This window comes from Bos grunniens, chromosome 18 (genome assembly GCF_055505025.1).
Source record: "Bos grunniens cultivar Pamir isolate PY7600 chromosome 18, Bosgru_T2T1.0, whole genome shotgun sequence".
Classification (NCBI taxonomy): Eukaryota; Metazoa; Chordata; class Mammalia; order Artiodactyla; family Bovidae; genus Bos; species Bos grunniens.
In genome coordinates, this window is record NC_141182.1 from 2,454,780 (window position 1) to 2,478,499 (window position 23,720).

Consider the following 23,720-nt stretch of genomic DNA (forward strand, 5'->3'; position numbering starts at 1 on the left):
ATAGAGACTGACAGGGGAGCTATTTTTAGACAGGACTTCTCATAGGAAGTCACATTTGAGCAGAACCTTAAATGAAGTGAAATAAAAGCTGACAAATTAGCAGGTGAAGAGTGATGCTGGAATTTAAGGTCTCACTGAACTTTCACCTCCACAAATGTTCTTCCTTTTCTGTTCCAGAGGAGCTGGGAATGAACAGGCTGTCTGTAAAATGCACTGCTTTAAATGCATCATGACACCTTACTGTTTAAAAGAATTTTTTGGTAAAGAGACACATCTCGTTATAAAAGGAATAATCAATCTTTAGTAGTCTTAACTGAATTGTATTTCCACACAACAGGGCTAGTCAAAGGGAAACTACTCTAACAAGGTTCAAGGTGGTTTCTGAAAGAGCTTTATGAAAGATCAGGACATTTCAGGGTAATTCTGTAGTATCCAGAATCTTCTTTATGGGTATCTTCAAAGAGTAAACAACCTAGAAATAATTCCATCCGACTCCCTCATTTTATGCGGGAAACAGAGGCAACAGAGAACAGTGAGGGGCAAAAGTTCCTTCTCTGAGATTGGGGGAAGGGGTGGACATGTACACACTGCTGTATTTAAGATGAATGACCAACAAGGACCTGCTGTATAGCACAGGGAACTCTGCTCAGATCCAGCCTGGATGAGAGCGGAGTCTAATGGAGAATAGATACTTGTATATGTGTGGCTGAGTCCCTTTGCTGTCCGCCTGAAACTGTCACAACATTGTCATTCAGGTATACTTCAATACAAAAATAAAAGTTTACCAAAAAAAGTTCCTTCTCTTGGTCACTGCCTTCAGCCAAGCCTTCACTCAATTTTTTAACACATTCCTGTGCACAACAAGCAAGACAGCAAGCATTCTGAGCTACTGCCTGTTGTGAGTCCCACCATCCAGCCCATGTTCATAGCAACAATTTTCTGACTCTACATCCAGCCTCTTTTCTTTTTTGGGGGGCAAGGCACGAGGCATGTGGGGTCTTAGTTCCCTGACCAGGGACTGAATTTGCGCCCCTGCTTTGGAAGCACAGTCTTAACTACTGGAGCCCCAGGGAAGTCCCCTCCAGCCTCTTTTCATGTCTCTGATTCTGAAGAAAAGTTGTACCTAATTCCTTTCTAAACCCAATTCCTCTACTTGGGCTTTTGGCCCTATTCCCTCCCATTTTCAAAAGACCTTTGCTTTCCTATATATTCCCTTTTTTCATCTTCTCCTTGCCTTCAAATCGAGAGGGAAGCAGCCTCTGCCAATGAACTCAATCTACTCCTTGCCTCTGAAGGCAACCTCATTCACAAAACCAGTTCCTGCTGCCTCTGTTTCTGCTGTCTTATAATCAGGCTTCCCTCCTCAATGTGCCTTTGGAACTGTTCTCTTAATGATCATATGGCTTCCTGTTTATACCTACTTACACAATTAAGTGCTTCTCTTATTCTGCATGGAGATCCTTCAGCAAAACCTGAAACCAATGACCTCCGCTTCCTTCATGAAGCATCCTTTTCCGTGGACCACAACATCCTGATTCTCTTCCTACCTCTGAGAGGTCCTTCACCACAGTGAAAACCAACATCAAAGTCTGAGGTGGGCCAATAAAACATGACTAAGAGGACACGGCAGCAAAAACGAAAGGGAACATCATTAGGTTGAGAAAGAAAGAAAATACAGGAATGTGTGAAGGATGATTATATTTATAAAAGGTTCAAAAACAGATAAACCTAAACTATTTTTAGGGATGCAGAAATGGGTAGTAAAACTATAAACAAGATAACAGAAGTCATACTGTAAATGTTAGGACAGTGTTTACCTCTAGGGAAGGGAAAGAATTGTGATCAGGAAGTTTCTGAGTTCTAGCAATGTTCTCTTTCTTGACCGTGGTGGTAGTTACTCAGATTTTCACTTTATAAACTGTACATATTTTATGTAATTTTGTACATGATGTATCTCACAATAAAAGGAGTTTAAAAAAAAAACAAAAACACCTATAACTTGTACTCAAAATTTCACTACTGGCTAGAACAGCCCTAATTTATATAATTCACCCTGCCAACTCCCAGATGACACAGACAACTGAAAATGGGCTGTTAAAATACTTCTGATTGTAATCCAAAACTATAGTAGGCCAACCTCTCCCTGTCAGATCATGAAGAAACCCTGTCATCTCTTTTCTATGGCAAAGTGCAAGAGAATGTGTTGAAAGCTGAAGTCAAGCATGGAAATTGATGGGATAGAGACCAAGCAGCCTCACATTTCTAGAAGCAGGTGAGATTATAGAAATGAAGATGGGAAAATCAAGAGGATCATCAAAAGGGTCCTTTCAAAAACAATCCTGGAAGAGGCTCGTGAGGGTCACAAACAAGTTGGGATAAGATGTCTGGTCTAATCCCAGGTCCACTAAAGACCTCTCCTGGACTCTGGACAAGTCACACCACTCCACTGCCTGGAGCTTTCCTTCTGTGACACAGAAAGGCCACGAAATTTACTTGTGGTCTTGAGAACATTTAGAGAGCGTGGCAGTAAGATCTCAGGACAAGGGAGGCTGCAGCTAAAGTCACCAAGTGCCTCAGCAGAGGCAGAAGAGAGTAACTGCTCACTGGCCGCTACCGCTTCTACCCAGAAGAGATTGCATCACTTCTGTCCATGTTTCAGGAGCCAAGCGGGTTACGTGGCCAAACCTGTCTTCAAGGGGATGGGAGGTGAAACAGCCCTCTGCGTTTGTGAAGAGAACTGGGAATATGTGGTGGGTGGTACTGATGATGACTTTGCATCTCCCTCATCAACTCAGGGGGAAGGTGCAAGAGCCAGGGTTTTCAGAGTGTGGTGACCCCGGAGTTTTTCAGCTCTGGAAGTGACCCAACAGCAAAGCTACCAACCTCTTAGAAGCCCCTTCCAGGCAGGAGAGAGACTGCACAGAACACAAGAGAAGAAGATGGGCCTGGAGTAGAACCACAGCCACACACGCTATCACCCATCTACGATTAGAGGCAGGGGAACCCTGACTCCCGCTCCGAAGCTGGCCCTGTTTCTACATCCTCCCCTTTGATCATGCAGCCCACCCTTACAGAGCTGGAGGAAACTGGCCAGCAGTCTCCCACCCACCTTCCTTCTGTTTCCTCCACTGGAACTCCAGCACCACGTCATCGTGGCCCACGAAGGTATGGACTGGGGTGTTCAAGTCAAAGACATTCCACAAGAGCAGGCTGTTCTCCCTGCGCAGCTGGGGAACCATCACCGTCACCAACCCGTTGCTGAAAGGCTGCGGCGAGAAAGGGAAGAGCAGGCATCATTCCAGGGGGGATCCGCTGAGTCTTGAGTTACCCAGCTTGGAGTTCTTGCCTAACTTAAACAAATTAGATGATGGCAGGCCCCAACCCACCTGGGGAACATTTTTCCAAGTACCGTTAAGTTAATGTCTACTTTTTGTTTGCTTTTCTTCTCTTTTCTTTCTTTACTGAAGGAAAGGACCACAGCAAGTAAAAGATTAAGTTAAGCCAAATAATTGGAGAAGAATGTTTTTTAATGTAAAATAAGCAAATGGCTCTGGAGGTTGCACCCTGGAACACAGTTTCATACCCTAGCTCCTCTCACAAGACCCCCTGAGAGTTATTGAGTGCTTTCCTGGAATGAGGGTACAAGGCACACTGCAGGTGACTCAGGACAGCAAACAGCCCTGCCTTGCGGAAATGTACCAGAAGCACTCCGTCCATGTGAAGCAGCACCTTCCCACGGCCCCCGAGACCACAGCTTTTCAAGAGAATTGAGTGTCTATGGCTCGGTCGTGTCCAGCTCTTTGCAACCCCATGGACTGTAGCCCACCAGGCTCCTCTGTCCATGGGATTCTCCAGGCAAGAATACTGGAGTGGGTTGCCATTCCCTTCTCCAGGGGATCTTCCCAACCCAGGAATCGAACCCTGGTCTCCTGCATTGCAGATGGATTCTTTGCCGTCAGAGCCACCCGGGAAACCCATTTCAAAGGAAAACCTTTCAATTTCAGGACTAACACATCCCACTTATCAACACCCAATCTGTGCAGTAGCTAAGAGGCCCATTTAGTTGATATGCAGACTCTGTTCTTTAAGGAATAAACCACAGCCACCTAAGAGCATATTTATCTTCGCCTGCTCTCCTGGCAGCACTCTGAACTTTTCTGTTTATTTTTTAAAGCAAACATATTAATCCAGAGGAGTATTTCAATTCACAAGAACAATGTCTGACTTCTTCCCAAGTGCTCCCAGATGTGAAGGCCAGTTAATATCCCAATTACCTTCTGCACTCCACGACGCCCCAGGGAACAGCCTGATGTATAAAGGAACCTTTACTCACCCCTGGGCTCCCTTTCAAGTTGACACTGAAGGAAATATATCATCTCTGATCAGCAGCAATCAATGTGGCAAAAAAGATGGAAGTTTGATAAGAGCCTACCCTCTATATTTGCACCATTTTATGGTTTATAGTTTTTCATACTTGGATTTTTTTCAAAGAGAGAGCATACTGTACTGGTAGTAAATGCCACTGAACTGGACACTAAAGAATAGAGAAATTTATCACAATTTAAAAAAAAAGAGCAAGGAATATTAAAAACTATTCATATTTGACACAGGAGGAAGTTATTACTCAAAAAACATCAAGTGACTTGTCCAAGGCCACACAAATATTAAACGGCTCATTGCAGCATTATTCACAAAAGCCAAGATATAGAAACAACCTATTGTCCGTCAACGGGTGAAAACACAGAACGTACACAATGGAATATTATTCAGCTGTGAGAAAGAAGGAAATCCTGCCATTTGTCACAGCAGGGGCAGACCTGGAGGGCATTACGCTAAGCTAAATGAGCCAGAAAAAGAAGGACAGATACCACATGGTATTATTTATGTGCAGAATCTAAAAAGCAGGACTCAGAGAGACGGAGAGTAGAATGGTGGTTACAAGGGGCTGGGAAGCAGAAGAAACGGGGAGATGCTGGTCAAAGGGTACAAATTTCTGGCTGTAAGATGAATGAGCTCTGGGGATCTAATGTACAGCGTGATGATTATGGTCAGTAATACCACATGATATACTTGAGAGGTGCAAGAGAATATAACCTTAAATGTTCTTATCACAGAAAAGAAGGGGTAATTATGTTAAGTGACGGAAGTGTTAATAAATGTTATAATGGCACAGCATTTATAGGAGTATAAATGCCATATTGCAGTATATTATATATAGTGGTATTATAGTGATAACTGTTTGGCAACACACAAATGTAAATGTAAACGCAACATGTGGCCTAACTTGAACTTACATCATGTGATATGTCAATTATATCTCAACAAAGCTGGAAAAAAATGAAATGGGATTGCTGGGCCCTAAACCCAGATCTTCTGTATCCAAAGCCAGAGTTCCTTCCAGCACAATTCACTGACCTCCAGCCTCTCAGCCCTCCAGCTCACCCCCTCTTCGTCCTTACTGACCACCTGTACTCTGCCCAGCACCCAGCCCAGCTAGTCCATCGCCGCTAGTACAGAGTCTCACCCAACGTTCCAAGGCAAAGTTTTAAACAGATAACAGCTTTTATGCCGTCATTACCACCTTTGTCCCACCCCTAAACCAAGACAGAAGGAGAAAACCACCTCATAAAGAAAATAAGAGAAAATGTGGTTGGCCCCCCGCATGCAGAACACCGAGATAATATTTCCAAGCGAGAGGAAGGGCAGCTCACTCACAGTGTATCTGGCCTTCCAGACAGGCACCTGGCAAGGAAGAATGTTGAGGTATTTCCGAGGCTGGCGGTAATCCCAGAACTGGAAAAAAGAAGCAGGATAATTTGTGAAATAAATGCCATTAAAAAAACAAAAACAAACCTCAACTATTGAAGAAGCATAGCCTTTGAACTCCTTGCTTTCTGTCCTCTTAGACAGATTCAGCAGGGCATCTGAGTCAGCCCCCAGGGCCATGCTCCTGTGACAGAGATGCAAAGAAAATGCCCCTTTCACACTTAGAAACATTACAGGTGAAACACAGACTTCATGAGGATCAGTCCTCGAGGCAGATCACTGCCAGTCTGCCTATTAAACCCCCTTCCCAGTCGGAAGGTAAAAGCGACCACTTTTTCATCCTGCATCACTGTATACCACTTACAGGAATTTAACTACTGAGTTGGCAAAAAAAAAGTTCATTCAAGTTTTTCTATGACATCTTATGGAAAAACCTGAACAAACTTTTAGGCCAACCCAATACTAATGGGCTTCCCTGGTGGTTCAGACGGTAAAGATTCTGCCTGCAATGCAGGAGACCCAGATTCAATCCCTGGGTTGGGAAGATCCCCTGGAGAAGGGAATGCAACCCACTCCAGCCTCCTGCCTGGAGAATCCCATGGACAGAGGAGCCTGGCGGGCTGCATCTCCGGGGTCGCAGAGGGGCGGACACAGCTGAGCGACTACCACGACGCTACACTAACAGGAGCGGAAGTGCAGCGGCTGCCGACTGCTTATGGGTTGAGGGGCAAGTGTAGCTCCCCCGCGGCCATGTGAGAAGCCAGAACAGCTTAGATAGAAATGACATCTCAACAATATTATTTTGAATATCGACCTTAATTTTGGCAAAAAGGGTTGTCAGAAGAAACAAGAATTACCTCCTACCATCCCTTTCTAATCCCATCCTCTCCAACCCCCTTTTTCCCTTTTTGGCCTAGCTCTAACCCTCAATTCAACAGTTTTACTGTTTACACTCTACAGAGTGAGGTGAAACTCATTCAATGGTATCTTGTTCCAGTAGTCTCCTTAGAATGCACAACAAAAAAAATAGAATAAAAATTCATATAAATTAGAACCTAATAAACTGTCAGGTAAACTAAGTAAATGATTACGTAGGGAAAAAATGGCATGCATTCAGCCTTAACAAAATACTAAAAACACTGATTGATTATTACAAGCACTTCCAAATTGCTTCACATTTTTATAATTATGTTATTTATACACATTCAGTAAAAACTGTCTTTCTACCAGGATATATGGAAAAAATCAAATAACTATGCCAAAAATCTCATTTAATTCATAAGCTACAGGCAAATAGAAGGGGGAAAAGTTGAAAGTGACAGATTTTATTTCCCTGAGCTCCAAAATCACTGCAGACAGTGACTGCAGTCATGAAATCAAAAGACACTTGCTCCTTGGAAGGAAAGCTACGACAAACCTAGACAGTGTATTAAAAAGCAGAAACATCACAAAAGTCTCTATAATCAAAGCTATGGTTTTTCCAGTAGTTATGTGTTGATGTGAGAGTTGGACTGTAAAGAAAGCTGAGCACCAAAAAATTGATGCTTTCGAACTGTGGTGCTGGAGAAGACTCTTGAGAGTCCCTTGTACTGTACGGAGATCCAACCAGTCCATCCTAAAAGAAATCAACCCTGAATATTCATTGGAAGGACCGATGCTGCAGCTGAAGCTCCAATACTTTGGCCATCTGATGCAAAGAGCCAACTCATTGGTAAAGACCCTGATGCTGGGATGAGATTGAGGGCAGGAGGAGAAGGGGGTGACAGAGGATGAGATGGTTGGATACCATCACTGACTCAATGGACATGAGTTTGAGCAAACTCCAGGAGACAGTGAAGGACAGGGAAGCCTGCTGTGCTATAGTCGATCGCCAAGAGTCAGTCGGACACAACTGAGTGACTGAACAAGCCCACTAGTAAGGAACGACTGTGTTTCACATGTGGAAAGTGGCTTGTTATCTGCTTTATTACCTATGGCATCCCAGCCTCAAGGGTAATAAAGCTGTCAGTGAATACTGACAAATTTGGAGACCTCAAAGTAAGAGGAGGAGTTGAATCAGATGGTTTCTGGTTCCTGAACTTGGGAAACAAGCCGATCAGGTTATGAGGACAAAAACTTAAGCCCAAAACAAACAAAGAGAAAAACTACTCTGGGCACATAAATGTAAATTACAAGTCCAGAGGATTTACAAACCTCCAGACTGAAGTTAACTTTTAAGGCTGAGTATATGATTCTAGCTTTGCTAACCATACCAAAAAAGCTGTACATGCCTGTGTAAATAAAGTGAAAAATTACATTGGTGAAGCGAATCACAAAATTGCTAAGCAAACATCTGCGGTCAAATCTTTGTCCTTCCAGGCAGACCACAAGGAGAAACTCCATGCCCTGCATCCTTTCGAACAAAGGTGCAGATCACATTCCAAAGCCAGAGAACAAATAACTGCACTCTGAGAGAAACCAAGAATAATAGGCTTACTGACATACGTTAATCCTTGAGCATTTCTTGCAAGTTAGAGTAGCAGTCCCCAACCTTTTTGGCAACAGGGACCAGTTTCGTGGAAGACAATTTTTCTATGGACCTGGGGGCGGTGGTTTTGGAATGATTCAAATGCATTACATTTGTTGTGCACTTTATTATCATTACATCAGCTCCGCCTCAAATCATCAGGCATTTAGATCCCAGAGGCTGGGGATCCCTGAGTTAGAGAATCTCTAATAAAATAACTCCGTCTCTGACTTGTGCAATATGGATGACCAAAAACATCCTAACTTTTGCAGATATGATAATCATGTGTGAAAACTGCTGTTTTTCCACCCAGACTAATGGTCAACTTGTTAACTTTAATGACTGTGTGAGTTTTTCTCCTTTACTTGGGTATCTGTTGTGTTATTTTGATGAGCCAGTCCTTCAGAAATGGGACTTCCTGGCCACATCTTGGAGAGTAAACTTCTAGTCCTTCCTAAATGTTTTTGTCTCTGACTTCCTTTCACAAACAGAAAGAAGACCTCCAAACAAACACAGGCGCCCAGTCCGACACGTGCTGCCACATCCCTCCACTGGTCCACATCACCAGCGGACCTGCCCAGCTCCCCAAGAAGCACACGCGCCCCTGAAACACACGCCATGCTAACCGGCGGCAGCTTTCCTTTTCAAGGAAATGCTCGTGGACCCCTGATGCCCCCCACACACGCTCCCCACCCTGCCCCAGGGGCGCCACTCACCTTGACGGAGTTGTCTTGACTGGAGGTGGCAAGGATGTGCTCACTGTCCGGGTGCCAGTCCAGGCCGTGGATCTTAGAGAGGTGGGCCGCGAGATACTCCACTGCTGTGCTGGGTTTCTGCAACAGGACCATCAGCCAGAGCTGGCACTTTACAAAGAGCTCAGCGCATCCACCTAAGCTGGACACAGCCTATCCCAGTCTGCTGGGTGGGGTTACAAAGACTCCCTGCTGGTCCAGGGGTTAGGGCTGCATGCCTCCACGGCAGGGAGGAGGGGTTCAAACCCTGGCCAGGGAACTAAGATCCCACGTGCAGCGCAGCATAGCCAAAAAAAAAAATTCTCAGAGGCCGTCTCTGTTCTTAAGAAACTCCATTTTGTTTTGTCTAAAACAAACAAAACAAGACTTCGCCAGCTCTCCCTCACTCATGCTCAGAACACCAGCCTGTGAGTCTAATCTTCTGCTCCCGGCCCAGGCACGGCCTTAAAGAGGGCAGTGGGTGCGTCTCCCCTCTGGGACCGCGGTCTGCGATTCCTCCTCCTCTTCTCACAATCACCCACAGAGCGGGACTGTGACATTCAAACAGACACACCCCACTCCTGGGGTAAAACCACCAAACTTTTTTTGTTTCATTGAAGTATAGTTGATGTACAATATTATACAAGTTATAGGTATACAATATAGTGATACACAATTTTTAAAGATTATAGTACATTTTCAGCTATTAGAAAATATTGACTATATTTCCCATGTTGTAATAACACAGTATTATAGCTTATTTTATACATAACAGTTGGTCTCTCTTAATTCCTGCCCCTAAATTGCCCCTCCCCTCCTTCCCTCTCCCAGTGGTAACCACTAGCTTGTCATAGAGAATAAACTCTATCTGAAAACCACCAAGCTTAAAGTGATCAAGCCCTAAGACCCCCAAAGAGAATGAGTACACATCACAAAAGAAAACAATACATGATTACCAAGTACATATAAAACAAATTCAGAAGGAAACTTCAGAAATATACATTAAAACATTAAGAGATTTCTTTAAGCAATCAAATTAGGAGATACTTGGAAATGATATTCAACGTAGTGAGGCAGTATTTGTCACTGCTGGTATACATATGAAATAGTACATAATCTTTTCTAGGGAAAAAAAATTTGACAATTTTCATCAAGATGCTTAAATTTTTTCCTTTAAGACTTGACTATTCTAAATTCACAAAGTTTTAGGTACAAAAGATGTTCAGCTTGGTGCTATGTGGAACACCTAGGAAACCAGGAACATAATGAATGATAAGGGGGGAATTAATTAAACGTTAGAATCAATTATTGCACAGCTATCTGATACAACATCAGGCAGCCACTAAAGTTATACTTAGAAAAAGCTTATTATAACAGAGGAAATGAATTTATTTTAATGTTAAATGAAAAAAGTACGCACAACTATGTGTGAGATATGATAAACCATGTTTTTAAAAAAGCATAAGAAAAGAAAAGACCAAAACGTTAGCGTGTGACTCTAGGCAATAGGACTACAAATGATTTTTATGTGCTCTTTTGTATTACTTTCTGTCATCAGCAACAGTCTATAAGGTTAAGAGTACAATCTCCAGAACCAGCCTCCCTGAGTTTAAATCTTGGCAACAAACTGTGCCTCAGTTTACTCAGCTGCAGAATGGGGGTAATAACTGTAACCACTGTAAAGGCTATTTATAAAGAGAAAAGAATCAATACACATAAAGTTCTTAGAACAATGCCTGCGCATAACAAACACTAAGAAAGAGCAGTGTTACTAAGCATTCATGAGTCTGAGTGAAAATCCAACACCACCACTGATACTGCACTTTTTAAAGCCTGTGATGCTTGCTGCCAGCAGTCCTGCTTTGATACTAGAAAAGTGCCAGAGAAGTGAAATTACAATGAACAAGTTTTACAATCCATATGAACAGAAATCCTGAGTATTAATAGACCAAAAAAAAAAAAACTAAATCTCTTAAAACAAAATAGATAACAGACTTGCTGAGGGAAGTCAGGGTTATGAGTGGACCAAAGAGAAGCCTATAAAGGAACAGCTCAGCAGTGTATTTTTACAAGATAAGGAACATAGCCACTGTTTCGGAAAACCAGTCCTAGATTCATGGCCGGAGAAGGCAGTGGCACCCCACTCCAGTACTCTTGCCTGGAAAATCCCATGGACGGAGGAGCCTGGTCGGCTGCAGTCCATGGGGTCGCTAAGAGTCGGACACGACTGAGCGACTTCGCGTTCACTTTTCACTTTCCTGCATTGGAGAAGGAAATGGCAACCCACTCCAGTGTTCTTGCCTGGAGAATCCCAGGGAGCGGGGAGCCTGGTGGGCTGCCGTCTATGGGGTCGCACAGAGTCGGACATGACTGAAGCAACTTAGCAGCAGAAGCAGCAGCAGCAAATTCATGGCTAAATACCACATTGTTTATTTTGCCTATGGTTCTGTAAACAGTCTAAGGCAAATAAATATACATGTACTACAAATTAATCAAACATTTTATTTAAACCATTTTTTATATTCAAATATTACTTTTGTTGTTCAGTCGCTAAGTCGTATCTGACTCTTTGCGACCCCATGGACTGTAGCCAGGCTCCTCTGTCCAGGGGATTTCCCAGGCAAAAATACTGGAGTGGGTTGCCATTTCCTCCTCCGGGGGATCTTCCTGACCCAGGGATTGAACCTGCATCTCCAGCATTACAGGCAGATTCTTTACCACTGGGCCACCGGGGAAGCCCTTAAATGTTATACCATCGACAAACATGAATAAAACTAATTGCTAATTGAAGAAATAAAGAGGGACAAAGCATGACTATTACCAGACTGAAGTAAAGAGACAGATATAAAAGTAACATAAAGAAGATGCACCATCCTTCTCCTTATAAAATCACCTCATCACCGAAGAGCCACCCAAGGCGAGGACTTTGACCAGCACACCACCACCTCCCCAGCAAGTCCTAGCACCCAAGCCCGCAGCCTCCCCATCTCTGCTTCACTCCCCTCTCCTCTCCCACGATCTGACTTTATTCCCTGCTGGCAGGGGAAGGGAGCAGGGCAGCAAAAAGCAACACTGAGGCTGGAAGCCCAGCATCCCAGCGGGGACAGCCACAGAACATGTTTCGGGAAAACTGACAGTCGGTCCTCCCCACAAAGGCTGGAGCTCTAGCCTCCCGTTTCACAGAGCAGGAAGCTGAATCTACATCCCAGATCGTAAGTCGACTGCCTTCTGCATTCTAACCCCACCAATGGGAGTTACGCAGGCAAGAGGCCCTCTCCCTGATGCCAGCATGACAGGCTTGCCATGACAGCAGATGCCCAGGCCCTTCACCTCCTTCATGCCTCTCAGGACTGTGGGCTGCTGCAGAGAGATTATACGACCTGCAGGCTCTCCTTTTAGACTGACAGGACAGCTAGACTTCTTTTTTAATTTTTGGCCACACCACTGTAGCATGTGGGATCTTAGTTCCCTGACCAGAGATTGAACCTGTGTCCCCTGCAGTGGAAGTGCAGAGTCTTAACCATTGGACTGCCAGGGCAGTCCCAACAGCTAGACTTCTAAGGGGAGATCTGAGCATACTGAGTGCCCGCCCCAGTGGTTCAGATTCTGGATGGTGTATGTTCTAAAACAATGGATTTTCCCTCTGCAATCTGGAGCAGGGATAAAAGCCCAATGACCATTCTAGAATGCTGTCTGGTTCCCCAGGCTTGACCTCCTCAGCGATACACCCACTATTACCACCTTTATTCCGAAGATAAGGAAACTGAGGCTTGGAAAAGTTTGTGGCTCACCTGATATAATCAGGAAGTAGCAAAATGGGACTGTAGCTCAGGTCAGGCCAAGTTCATTTTCTTAACCTGTGATCGTAATGCCTCGCTCCCCTATGTTCTTCAACACCAATTTGGTCAGGAAGCAAATGTCATTTGGTACTAGGATCTTAACATGGCAATTAACTATGCTGCCCAAGGTACCCTGGACTCTCAAAACAAGCCCTGCTGCTCACAACATTCTCTTGATACCCTCCTGGGGGAGAAAGAGGTCACTTACCCGCTTGTCCCATATCCGGACATCCCCGTCGTGACTGGTGGCGAGGCAATTAGCGTTTTTCTTATTCCATTTGACCTGTGAGGCACCCGCTGCAAAGCAAAATCAGGGGAAGAAAGCTGTTGCCCTCAACGCCTTCGGAAGAGAGTGGAGCTTATCCAGGGGAGCTGGATAATGAGTTCCGGATGAATAAGAACAGAACTCTTCAAGCTTCTATGACTGCATCAGCTCCACAATGAGAGAGAAAATGAAGCCAAAAAAATAAATGAATTAACACATGGGAACAGGATCAGAGTCACCTAATTGAGGAAATAATCTCATGAGGAAAAAAAAAAAAAACCTTCAGGCTACCTCTGAGTAGAATCAATAGGGAACTGTAGCTCCTTTTTTTCCACTTACTTTTATATACTCATTTTTAAATTTTATTTATTTTTATTTTTGGCTATGCTGGGGGCTTCCCAGATGTCACTAGTGGTAAAGAACCCACCTCCCAATGCAGGAGACCTAAGAAACATGGGTTCAATCCCTGGGTCAGGAAGATCCCCTGGAGGAGGAAACAGCAACCCATTCCAATTTTCTTGCCTGGAGAATCCCATGGACAGAAGAGCCTGGAGGGTTATGGTCCATAGGGTCGAAGAGAGTCAGACACAACTGAAGCGACTTAGCACAAGCTGGGCCTCCGCTGCTGCGTGGGCTTCTCACGGCAGTGCCTTCTCTTACCGCAGAGCACAGGCGCTGGGACGCCCAGGCTCCAGTAGCTGTAGTACAGGGGCTCAGAAGTCGTGGCTCCTGAGCCCTAGAGCACGGGCTCAGTAGTTGCAGTGCAAAGGCTTAGTTGCTCCATGACATATAGGATCTTCCCAGACCAGGAATCAAACCTGTGTCTCCTGGGCCGGCAGGCAGATTCTTTACCACTGAGCCACCAGAGAAGCCCAGGAACTGGAGCTGCTTAAGCAGTTCAGCCCAGCTCTGCTGGATGGTAACTGACTCATTGCACAACCCACCCTTTATCCTCTCCAACGCCAAGCTTGCGATCACAAGAGCCTCAGATCAAAGCCTGCACCTTCCCACTCTGTTTTTGTTTTGGGAGGAGGGGCAGTCTTGGAAAAACACAGCCTGCAGCTGAAGCTCAGCTGAAGACTGAGTCCCACTGTTACCCAATTCTGCCCTCAGAAAGTTACGTGCTCCCCACCCCTTCTCCTGTCTCCCCATCGGCAATTGCACGTGGCCCTGCGTGGGGACAGGAACTCAGTCCTCTGCCAATACACGGAGGGAACAATAATGACAAACGAGCTACTTAAGTGAGGGGCGTACTGGTACTGGAAGATGGCAGAAGGGGCTGGGACGGTGGAAAACTGGGACATGGCAGCACTTCTAGCCGACTCCTAAAATAATCACGTTGATTACGTTAAACCAGAACAACATGATGACTCTTTCCACCTCTTCTTGTTGTTGCTCAGACAACACATGACATTTCTGCTTTGACACCCTCTCTCTTCGGGTGGGTGTTTATTACTTGGGGACACCACAGTGGATCCAGGGCTTTAGAGGGCAACCTGACCCAAGAACCTGGAAAGGATGAGAGAGAAAGCAAGGGGTTGGTACCCAACAGGAAATAGAGTAAGGCCCAGACTTGAGCCTTGCTTGGCTTTGGTGAGAATATCTGTTGGTTTGCTTCTTTGTTTGTTGTGTTTTTTCCCTGAGACACAGGGCACCTTAAGTCACCTAAGAATGAATGGTGGACACCCCTGAAGTTGGAGGAAGGTGGTATATTACTCAGGAGACCCAGTTTCTTTGCAAGAAAGCTAGAGGAGGAAGTGTAAGAAAAGACTGCTCCATTTCTGTGTGACAGAGTTACCGAAGAGTTCGAAGACATAAGGAAAAAAATTTTTTTTTCTATTCCTTTAATGTTGTGCCTATATGAGACAATGAATGTTTATTAAATTTATTGTGATCATTATTTGGTAAGTCAAATCATTATGCCAGACACCTTAAATTTATACACTGCTGTATGTCAACCATATCTCAATAAAACTGGAAGAAAAGAAAGTAAGAAAAATTTTTAAAAAGAAGAAAAAATAATAAAAACCAGTTTCAAGAAAATATACCTTTCCCAGTAGGTGGTCTATCAGAACATTAAGCCTCCCAAAGGATTCTGGGAACCTCCTAATTCAACCTGTAGGATCATGACATCAAGATGAAATGAAGGCCCCAGAGTTCTCAGAATCAGAGAAGGCTCTGGAGGACACACAGATGTGCCTTACTGACTTCCTGCCCCATGGTAGAAACAATTCACTCACAGAGAGATGGGGACCACAGACTCTGGGGAACAGCAGCCTCCGCCTCCACCTCTCAGGGAATGTTAGCCAGAGCGGCTTTATGTAAAGGTGCACAAGCTTCGCGTTCACTTCTATCCCCCCAGGGCAGCTCTGCCACCACTGAGAAGCCTCACTGAGGGACAAAAAGGAAAAACACCTCCTACCTCTGCTTCTTAAGAAGCACTTAGAAAAAAAAGCAATTAGAATAACCTTCCTTTTTAGAGGTCCTCTACAATCCAATTAAGTTAGAAACCTGTCAGGAGAACTAACGAATTCAGGGATGAGTGACTGGACAGTCACAGACCCCTGGTACTTTCTTTCAGCTGGATGTCCTCTGCGACCACATCTGTGGGTCATTATACGCCTCAGATCAGAAGTATGTGCATGGGGGCAGGGGCCAGATCAATTAAACTGTTAAGCACAGAGGCACAGGCGCTTGAGTCCTACATCTATGGAACAAACCCTCACAAAGCATCTCCTCAGAGCAGGCACTTAGGTTGACCCTGGTCTGCAGCCCTGAACAACGTGGTCCCTAACCTCACAGAGCAAACAAACCAACTGCTTCATCCATTTGTGATGTTTAATGCCTTCAAATGATGAGGTGGGGGGATGCAGGGGGGAAAAAAAGAATCATGCAATCATTTTGGAGCAAACATCAAATGTAAATTGAAATGACCCAAGAAGATTCAAAATAAGGAGGATTTAAGAGACAGATAATATGATCTGTTTTGATCAAGGACGTCAAAATAGAATCCTGATAACTGGGCTTCATCATAGGGGGGAAGGTAAAATATTTCTATGCCCAAGTTCAACCCTCAGGAAGTGGTGAGAATCTTCTGTAACAAGCCCAGTGGAGAAATGCAAGAGCAGTCAACTCCAAAAGGGTGACGGAAACAGGCAGATGAGAAGGCAACTTCAAAGTTTCTGTGTGTCCATATTAAATGATCCCGTCGGGACACAATCAGCATAACGTAGACTGTGCAGAAACCACAGGACAAACTACCTGTTTTCCTCAATAAAGAAACTGCAGGAAAGGAAAAACAAACCAAAAAAGGGGAAGGGAGAAGAAACCTACCAACTGAAAGAGATGAGAAATAGATCAACCACTTTACCGACACCAGCTTTATTTGGATTCTGATTCAAAAATTTTGTAAAAGGAGAACAAAAAAACCAGACAACATCTACTGAAACTACTGAGAAAATTTGCATATGCTTAAATATTCGAGGATATTAAAGAACTACTGTTAATATTTTTAGGTATGCTAATGGTATTGTGGTTATGTGTTTTTTTAAAGGGGTCCCCTCTTGTAAAAAACACTTACTGAAAAAAAAAAAAAAAAAACACTTACTGAAATATTTGTTGATGAAATGATATGACACCTGGGATTTGCTTCAAAAATAATCCCAAAGGGCATGGGGTGGAGGTGAAAGATGACAGAAGACTGTCTATACATTGACAGTCGTTCAAGCTAGATGACGAGCACAAGGCAATTCATTCTCTTCTTGTTTCACAGTTTTGAAAGTTTCCACAATAAAAAGTCTGAAAAGCAACGTGGCGCCTGCCCTTGAACTCTGACATAAGTTCCTGACTACGTTCTACAGTCCTGACTCTAGCTTCTGAGAGCAGCAGGGTCAAGGTCCACGCAGCTTGCACAGAGGCAGGGCACAGGTGGGAGGGAGCCAGGCCGGTGCAAGCGGGGTGGTGGGAGGTGGGGAGTGAAGGCCGCCGGGGAGGGGGGTGGGCAGTCACTCACCTACAGCAGACAGCGCGACAGTGGGCTTCCGCGTGTCTCTGAAACGCGAGAGTCAGAAGTCAAACGCCTGTCCACCGCCACCACCCGCCTGGGGCCTCTCTCCCTCTGCTTGCCTTTCTTCACTTTCCTTTCAGGGGGTGCTGGGGCTTCACTGGGAATGTGAGCACCTTAATAAATGGTGTAAAGAAAATCCTGTCTCCCTCCAGGGAGATGAACTTTCTCAACCTCTTCAAATGAGGCAGAATCTGAACTTCAAGTCATATAGCTGTCTCCACAGAGAACAAATTATAGTATTCAATAGTGCGGCCTAAGTGACTAAAGTGAACATACAGTGAGCCAAAAGGCCCCTTCCTGGGTCATTTCTCCTAAAGAACAAGGGGACAATTGTAGAGATGCAATTGTGCAAGAACCTTCCAACAGCACAGCCAGGATGGCATGAAAAACTACTCTGGATGTTCCCAACAGCCCAGAGGTGGAAGCCACTCAAGTGTCCACTGCTGAACACATAAACCAACTATGGTCTATACAGACAATGGATTGTCACCAGGCCTTAAAAAGGAAGGAAAGGGGGGCTTCTCCAATGGTCCAGTGGTTGAGACTCTGCCTTCCAATGCAGGGGGCGTGGGTTCGATCCCTGGTCAGGGAACTAAGATCCCACATACTACACCGAAGGGATGAAGAAAAAATCAAGAAGAAAATCCTGTTACATGCTACCACACGGCTGCACCTTGAGGACATTATAGTAAGTGAAATAAGTCAGTCACAAAAGGATGGATTCCACTTACACATAGTACCTGGAATAGTCAAATTCACAGCAAGTACAGTGGTAGCTGCCAGGGGCTGAAAGGAGTAGGAACCGGGGGGTTGTTTAATGGGTACAGAGTTTCAGTTTTGCAGGATGAAAAAGTTCTGGAGCTTCACCGCAGAACAATGTGAATATACTTAACACAACCGATCTGCACAGTTAAAAACGATTAAGATAGCAAATTTCATCTTGTGGTTTTGTTACTACAGTTTAAAAAAAAACAAAACTATTCCTGGATACAGTGGGAGACTCAAATGGTCAATGGTTCACTGCAAATGGTCAGTGGGCAGCTGCCTAGGGCTGGGAGAACCAGACGAGGCAAAGCTGCAGCCCTGGCTTATTGAGAAGGCAAACTGGTTCAGTGTCTTTCCATCTCTAAATTATGAAATGACTGTTTCATATAAATGAGGGATCCTTGCCCCAGAGCTCCCGGGGGACTGCTTGTTTGCTAAGAGCCGCTCTTGGCCCACTTCCCCTGGATTTTCTGCTCCTTCTCCCTCCTCTGGCGCTGCCTTTAGACCCATCACCTCGGAGGTGCGGACCTGCATGGGACACTGGTGCAGTTGCCTGTGCGCACCTTTACCCCTGAGAATCCCTCCGCTGGCCTGTCTGCTCCAGCAAACCTCAACACCTGGCCTGTCCTCTGCCTACAGTTCACCTTTCAGTGTAAAGTGTCACAAAATCACTGTCATTTGGGACAGCAGTGGGGAGAGGGTGTCCTGTCCTGGGAACCCCCAGGCCACGTAGCCCCTAGCTAGGGGTTACGGGGAAGGGAACCTGCTCTTCAAAGAGAACAGGGAACAGCCGTGTACTAAGAACTCAGGATGCGCAGACTCCGAGGCTGGGCGCTCCTCCACGCTTAGCTCCATGGGGAGCTGGCCTACACGCTGGCTCTCGGCCCCCTTTCCAGGGGCGGTGGAGCGGCACCAAGAGCTGGGCAGCTGTCTGGGGGCACTGCCCGCTGCAGACCCACGTGTGTGCCCAGCGAAATGCCCCCACTGTCACCTGCGTTTCCGTTGCCAGAACCTGGGTTTCTTTGCCAACAGGACTTTCCCGGGCTGCTGGAGCCCGTTTTGCAAACCTCTGTGATGGGCCTGAACTGCCAGGGAACCAGGCCCCTGTGGACAGCCTTCACCCAGGGACCGACAGCAGACGGCAGCCCGCTTTCTCAGCCCCAGGTGGGTCACCTCTGGGGAGGAAGTGGGGCGCCTGCACCCAGTGTCCCCCGCAGGACTAGGCTCCACTGGCTCACCGCGGTCCCCAGGAGGATGACAAGCCCTCTCGCTCACCTTCCTGAGCCTGTCTGCCCCCGCCCCCCACTGGCAGGGCTGTCCCCTCCTAAACAAGGCTCCTGCAGGGTCTGCCTGTCTCAGGGTCTGCAGCAAGGGGGAACCAAGGTCCCGTAGCAGCTGGGCGGTTATGCCCTTTCACTGTTCTTACTTGATATCCCAAATGTAGATGTAGGTGTCCACAGAGCTGGTGACCAGGAGATCAGGCTCAAACACTGCCCAGTCCAAGTCACTGGAAACACAAGGAAGAAAGAAGGAGAAAGCATTGAGTGAAGTTCCAGAGCACGACCAGATTTCATTTCTGGTGGCTTCAAAAAGTCACCCTGCAGGGGCCCCTCAACATGGTCTAGGCTGGGTATCTGGGTATTTAGGCTGGGTATCTCCCAAGTTCCTTGGGAAAGAAAACTTAACTGAGCTCCGAAGGGAACTTTCAGGTCCTTCCCTGGTTACCATCTACTCCCCCAAAAGAAACAGAGCACTTCAACTTAAAACACACACACACACACAAATGCACAGAGACACACGTGTGTGCATGTAAGACAAAACAAAGGGGGAAAAAAAACATAGAATTTTTGACTTACTGCCTTTTAAGTCAGACTTAACCACAGGTACCCTGAGTAAACCCAACATCTTCAAAGCAGTGGCAAAGTGCCATGTTGCCACACAGCTTCCGAGGAGGGCAAGAGGCCTCTGGTGCTCCCTACCAACACTGTCCTCCTCGAAAGGCACTTACTACATACAGAGTTAACACAGCCTGGGGTCCAGCCTTCCCCACCACCTCCCACACCACCTTCACCACTTCCTGCTGCTGCTTCCTGCAACAAAATGTCCCCACCCAGAGACAGTGACCCAAGGAACATCCCAGAAGCCAGCCAGAAGGCCCTCAGGAAGAAGAAACTGCACATCTGGGTAACGGACTGTGAGACAGGAGCCCCACGAGGTGCCCACGTGGCTGGACACAGGGCTAAGGGCTGGGCCCAGAGGTCTCTGCGCCTGGGCACCGCTGACCGTGGGCCCCGGGGAGTTCCTCAGGCATAGCTGCATCTCCTGCAGCAAAGGAGTGCTAACCCTTCACTCTGGAGCAGGCTGTCCTGTCTAGGTATCTCCCGGGATCGGGGTTAATAGCTACAGGGATGCGGGTTCCCAAATTCCAGCTGTTCCTCGCCATGAAAGCCATTACTTCAGGACTGCTAAGGACACAGCAGACACCCAGGGTCAACGCAAACCCAAAGGGTCAAGCCCGGAGCGGGATGGTGTCTTGGCTTCATTTCCCCTGGGATGGGACCAAACGACAGAGGCCCAGAGCAGCAGAGGGCAGTGCCTACCTGATGACGCGTGTGTGGCCTTGTAAGGTCGTGCCAACCTCCCCACTGCCATCTTTCCACTTATAAAGGTCGACCCTTTGGTTGCTCTGGAAAGAAACAAGGTGAACGCCATCTTAAACATCACAGCTGGACTGAAGCTACAGATACGCTCCTGAGCACAAGAGCTATGGGTCACAGAGCCCTCCTCCACTGTCAGAGGAACTACCACCCGCTCCCCCCTCCCCCGGCTCTGAAGGTCACACACCCATCTCCCCAGAAGCTGTCACACTCCGGGTTCTGAGATCATCCTTCCTGCCGTCAAACACCCAGAGGCCACCTATCGCACTCTGAAAAAACGTCTGCATAAGAAAGAAAGAAAGAACCACCACCAAAAGGGTGTCCCAGAAGGCAAAACTATACAAGAGTCCTTGACACGTGAACTTCTTTAAGGTTAAGCAGAAAGACACAGGGCAAATGGGCCAGAAGGAACCACAACTACAATAAGAAAAAGGAAGAAAAGAAAAAGCTTCCATCAAACTGCTGCTGCTGCTAAGTCGCTTCAGTCGAGTCCGACTCTGTGCGACCCCATAGACGGCAGCCCACCAGGCTCCCCCGTCCCTGGGATTCTCCAGGCAAGAACACTGGAGTGGGTTGCCATTTCCTTCTCCAATGCGTGAAAGTGAAAAGTGAAAGTGAAGTCGCTCAGTCGTGTCCGACTCTTAGCGACCCCATGGACTGCAGCCTTCCAGGCTCCTCCATCCATGGGATTTTCCAGGCAAGAGTACTGGAGTGGGGTGCCATTGCCTTCTCCGTCCATCAAACTACATTTCACTTAAAAAACAACAGGCCAGCAAATGCTCCCCAAATACCATGAGTTCAAGAAGCACACTGACAGTGGATAAAGATTACTAATACACTAACTACTATTAGTACTGTTAGTAATCTCATCATTTCTGAAGACTGGTTTTCATTTTAGCTCAGAGACACTTGTGCAGAGCTCTGAGGTTTTTACCCAGAAATGCCAGTTTCCAGTTCTAAATAGGTAAGGTTCTTGTCAAAAGGTTAGAATTCAGAATGCTTCCAGTGGGAATAGGAGTGAAAGGAAAGCCCTTCCTGATCTTATAATAACATTCCCTGCCATTTCCAGGGTCTACTAGGGCCAGTTTATGGACCAGGAACTTGAAGAAACCTACCCTCTGCTTTTCCTTATCACATGCGCACTAGATGTCATTACCCACGTCACAGATGAGACAACTAAGACTCCAAAAGTTAGGTGGGCGCTCAAGAAAAAACAGTGAGCATTAAAACTCGGACCTGACCTCAGATTTCCTAACTCCAAAGCGCTTTCTCCTGTAACTGCCTTGCAGCCAAGACCAATGAAGGAAAGAAAAAAAAAAAAATGAGTAAAATTGAACTTTCATCAAAATGAAATGCCACAAACAACATTATCAAGGATTTAAAAAGACAGTCTACAGAACTGGAGAAATACCTGCGGATCCGATCACTGATAGGGTCTATCTACAGTCTTACAACTAAATAGCAAAGAAAGACAAATAACCCAATGCAAAAACAGGCAAAGGAACTGAACAGACAAATCTCCAAAACATGATATGAAAATGGCCAACCAACACACAAAAACGTGTTCAACGTCACTAGTCATGAGGGAAATGCAAATTAAAACCACGGTAAGGTACCACTGGTGTGACACCTACTAAGAGGACTAGAATTTTTAAATTACAAAAACAAAAACAGGAAATAACAAATTTTGGTGAGGCTCCGGAGAAACTGGAATCCTTGTGCAGTGCTGATGGGACTGCAAAACGATCCAGCCACTGTAACAGATGGATGGTTCCACAAAAAGTAAACAGACTTACCAAGTGGCCCTCCCACCACCCCTAGGGATATACCCCAAAGAAGAGAAAATGGGCACTCAAACAAGTACACGCACACACATGTGCATATCAGCACTCCTCCTTATAGCCAGACCAAATGTCCGCTGGTGGATGAACAGACAACACGTGATGTATCCATACGAAGGAATAGTATTCAGCCATAACAAAGGGAAAGGAGTATTGATACATGCTACAACATGGACAAAGAAGCCAAACACAAAAGGTCGTGGATCGTTTGACTGCATTTATATAAAATGTCCAGAAGTGCTAAATCCAGAGACAGAACACAGAGAGGTCACCAGGGGCCGTGGGTGGAGGGAATAACTGCTTAATCGTAGCGGGGTTTCCTGTGGAGCAGTGGAAATGTTTGGGAATTAGATAGAGGTGGTGATTATCTAACACAGTGAATGTAGTAAAGAACACTGAACTGTTCACTTTAAATGACTGCCTGAAAAAAATCAACAAGGCTCTGTCTCGCCCCTCCTAAACACGAGCAGTGTTAGTCCACTTGGGTCAAGTACTAAGGGCTCAGCCTAAACCTGCGGTTCCCAATCAGGGGAGGTTTTGCTTCCCAAGGGACATCTGACAATGTCCAGAGACATTTGTGGTTGTCGCGATGGGGGTGGGGGGCTGCTACTGAGATCTAGTCGGGGAGGGGCCAGGGGTGCTACTGGTTTCCTGCAAAGCCCAGGACAGACCCTGCCACGAAGAAAGATCCAGTCTGACCCTTCAATAGTCCCAGGAACCAGTGCCAATCTAGTCGCCGTCCCTCGATAAAGGCAGACAATCAGATTCTATTTTGGAAGCGACAGGGAAGAGCCGCTTTTTGTTCCTTCTAAAGCTGACAGCACTGCTCTTCTTTCTTTTGTAAGATGCATTCCTCTCACAGACTGTCATTCCTGATAAGAACAGACCCAGACGGCACAGCGAATGGTCACATTCCCTGGAGGATGAAGACTCCTTCAAATACTGCCCTCCCTGCCCAGTGCAAAAGGAGCCAGAGGTTTAGATCTCTAATTGTCCTAGGAGAACAAATCCTGATAAAAAATCTGGCCAAGGATACTAGAAATGATCTAAGCCCAGCTCTTTTTTGAGTCTGGAATCCCTTGGAAAATCTAATAATTTGTATGCATCTTTTCCCTGGAAGAATTCACATATAAATAGGTACATAAAATTTCAGAGGGTTAAACAAATCTAACAAATCCTAGTCAAGAAAAGGATCCCTTCCTTTGAGTGGAAAGGTGCCTGGAATCTTCCGATCGCTCTGAAAGCAACAACAATACCCTTCCAGACCAGCTCACCAGGTCCCTC

General features: G+C 45.9%; 1 protein-coding gene across 16 annotated transcripts in view; it reads right to left on the reverse strand.

Moving 5' to 3' along the window:
* Positions 1-23,720, reverse strand: part of WDR59 (WD repeat domain 59) — an 84,129-nt gene that overhangs the window by 38,313 nt on the left and 22,096 nt on the right. For 8 of the 16 annotated variants that reach the window (XM_086349889.1, XM_086349885.1, XM_086349883.1 and 5 more), the window contains 7 exons: positions 20,539-20,624; positions 19,365-19,445; positions 17,120-17,157; positions 13,051-13,139; positions 8,989-9,105; positions 5,716-5,793; positions 3,110-3,266 (listed from right to left, as the gene is read on the reverse strand). In XM_086349889.1, coding sequence (XP_086206015.1) covers positions 3,110-3,239 — 130 coding nt within the window. In that variant the 5' untranslated portion in view covers positions 3,240-3,266; positions 5,716-5,793; positions 8,989-9,105; ... (2 more) ...; positions 19,365-19,445; positions 20,539-20,624. Of the gene's footprint in view, positions 1-3,109; positions 3,267-5,715; positions 5,794-8,988; positions 9,106-13,050; positions 13,140-13,629; positions 14,611-17,119; positions 17,158-19,364; positions 19,446-20,538; positions 20,625-23,720 lie in introns of those variants that run through there. The other 8 variants (XM_086349882.1, XM_086349879.1, XM_086349880.1 and 5 more) reach the window with 3 other exon arrangements.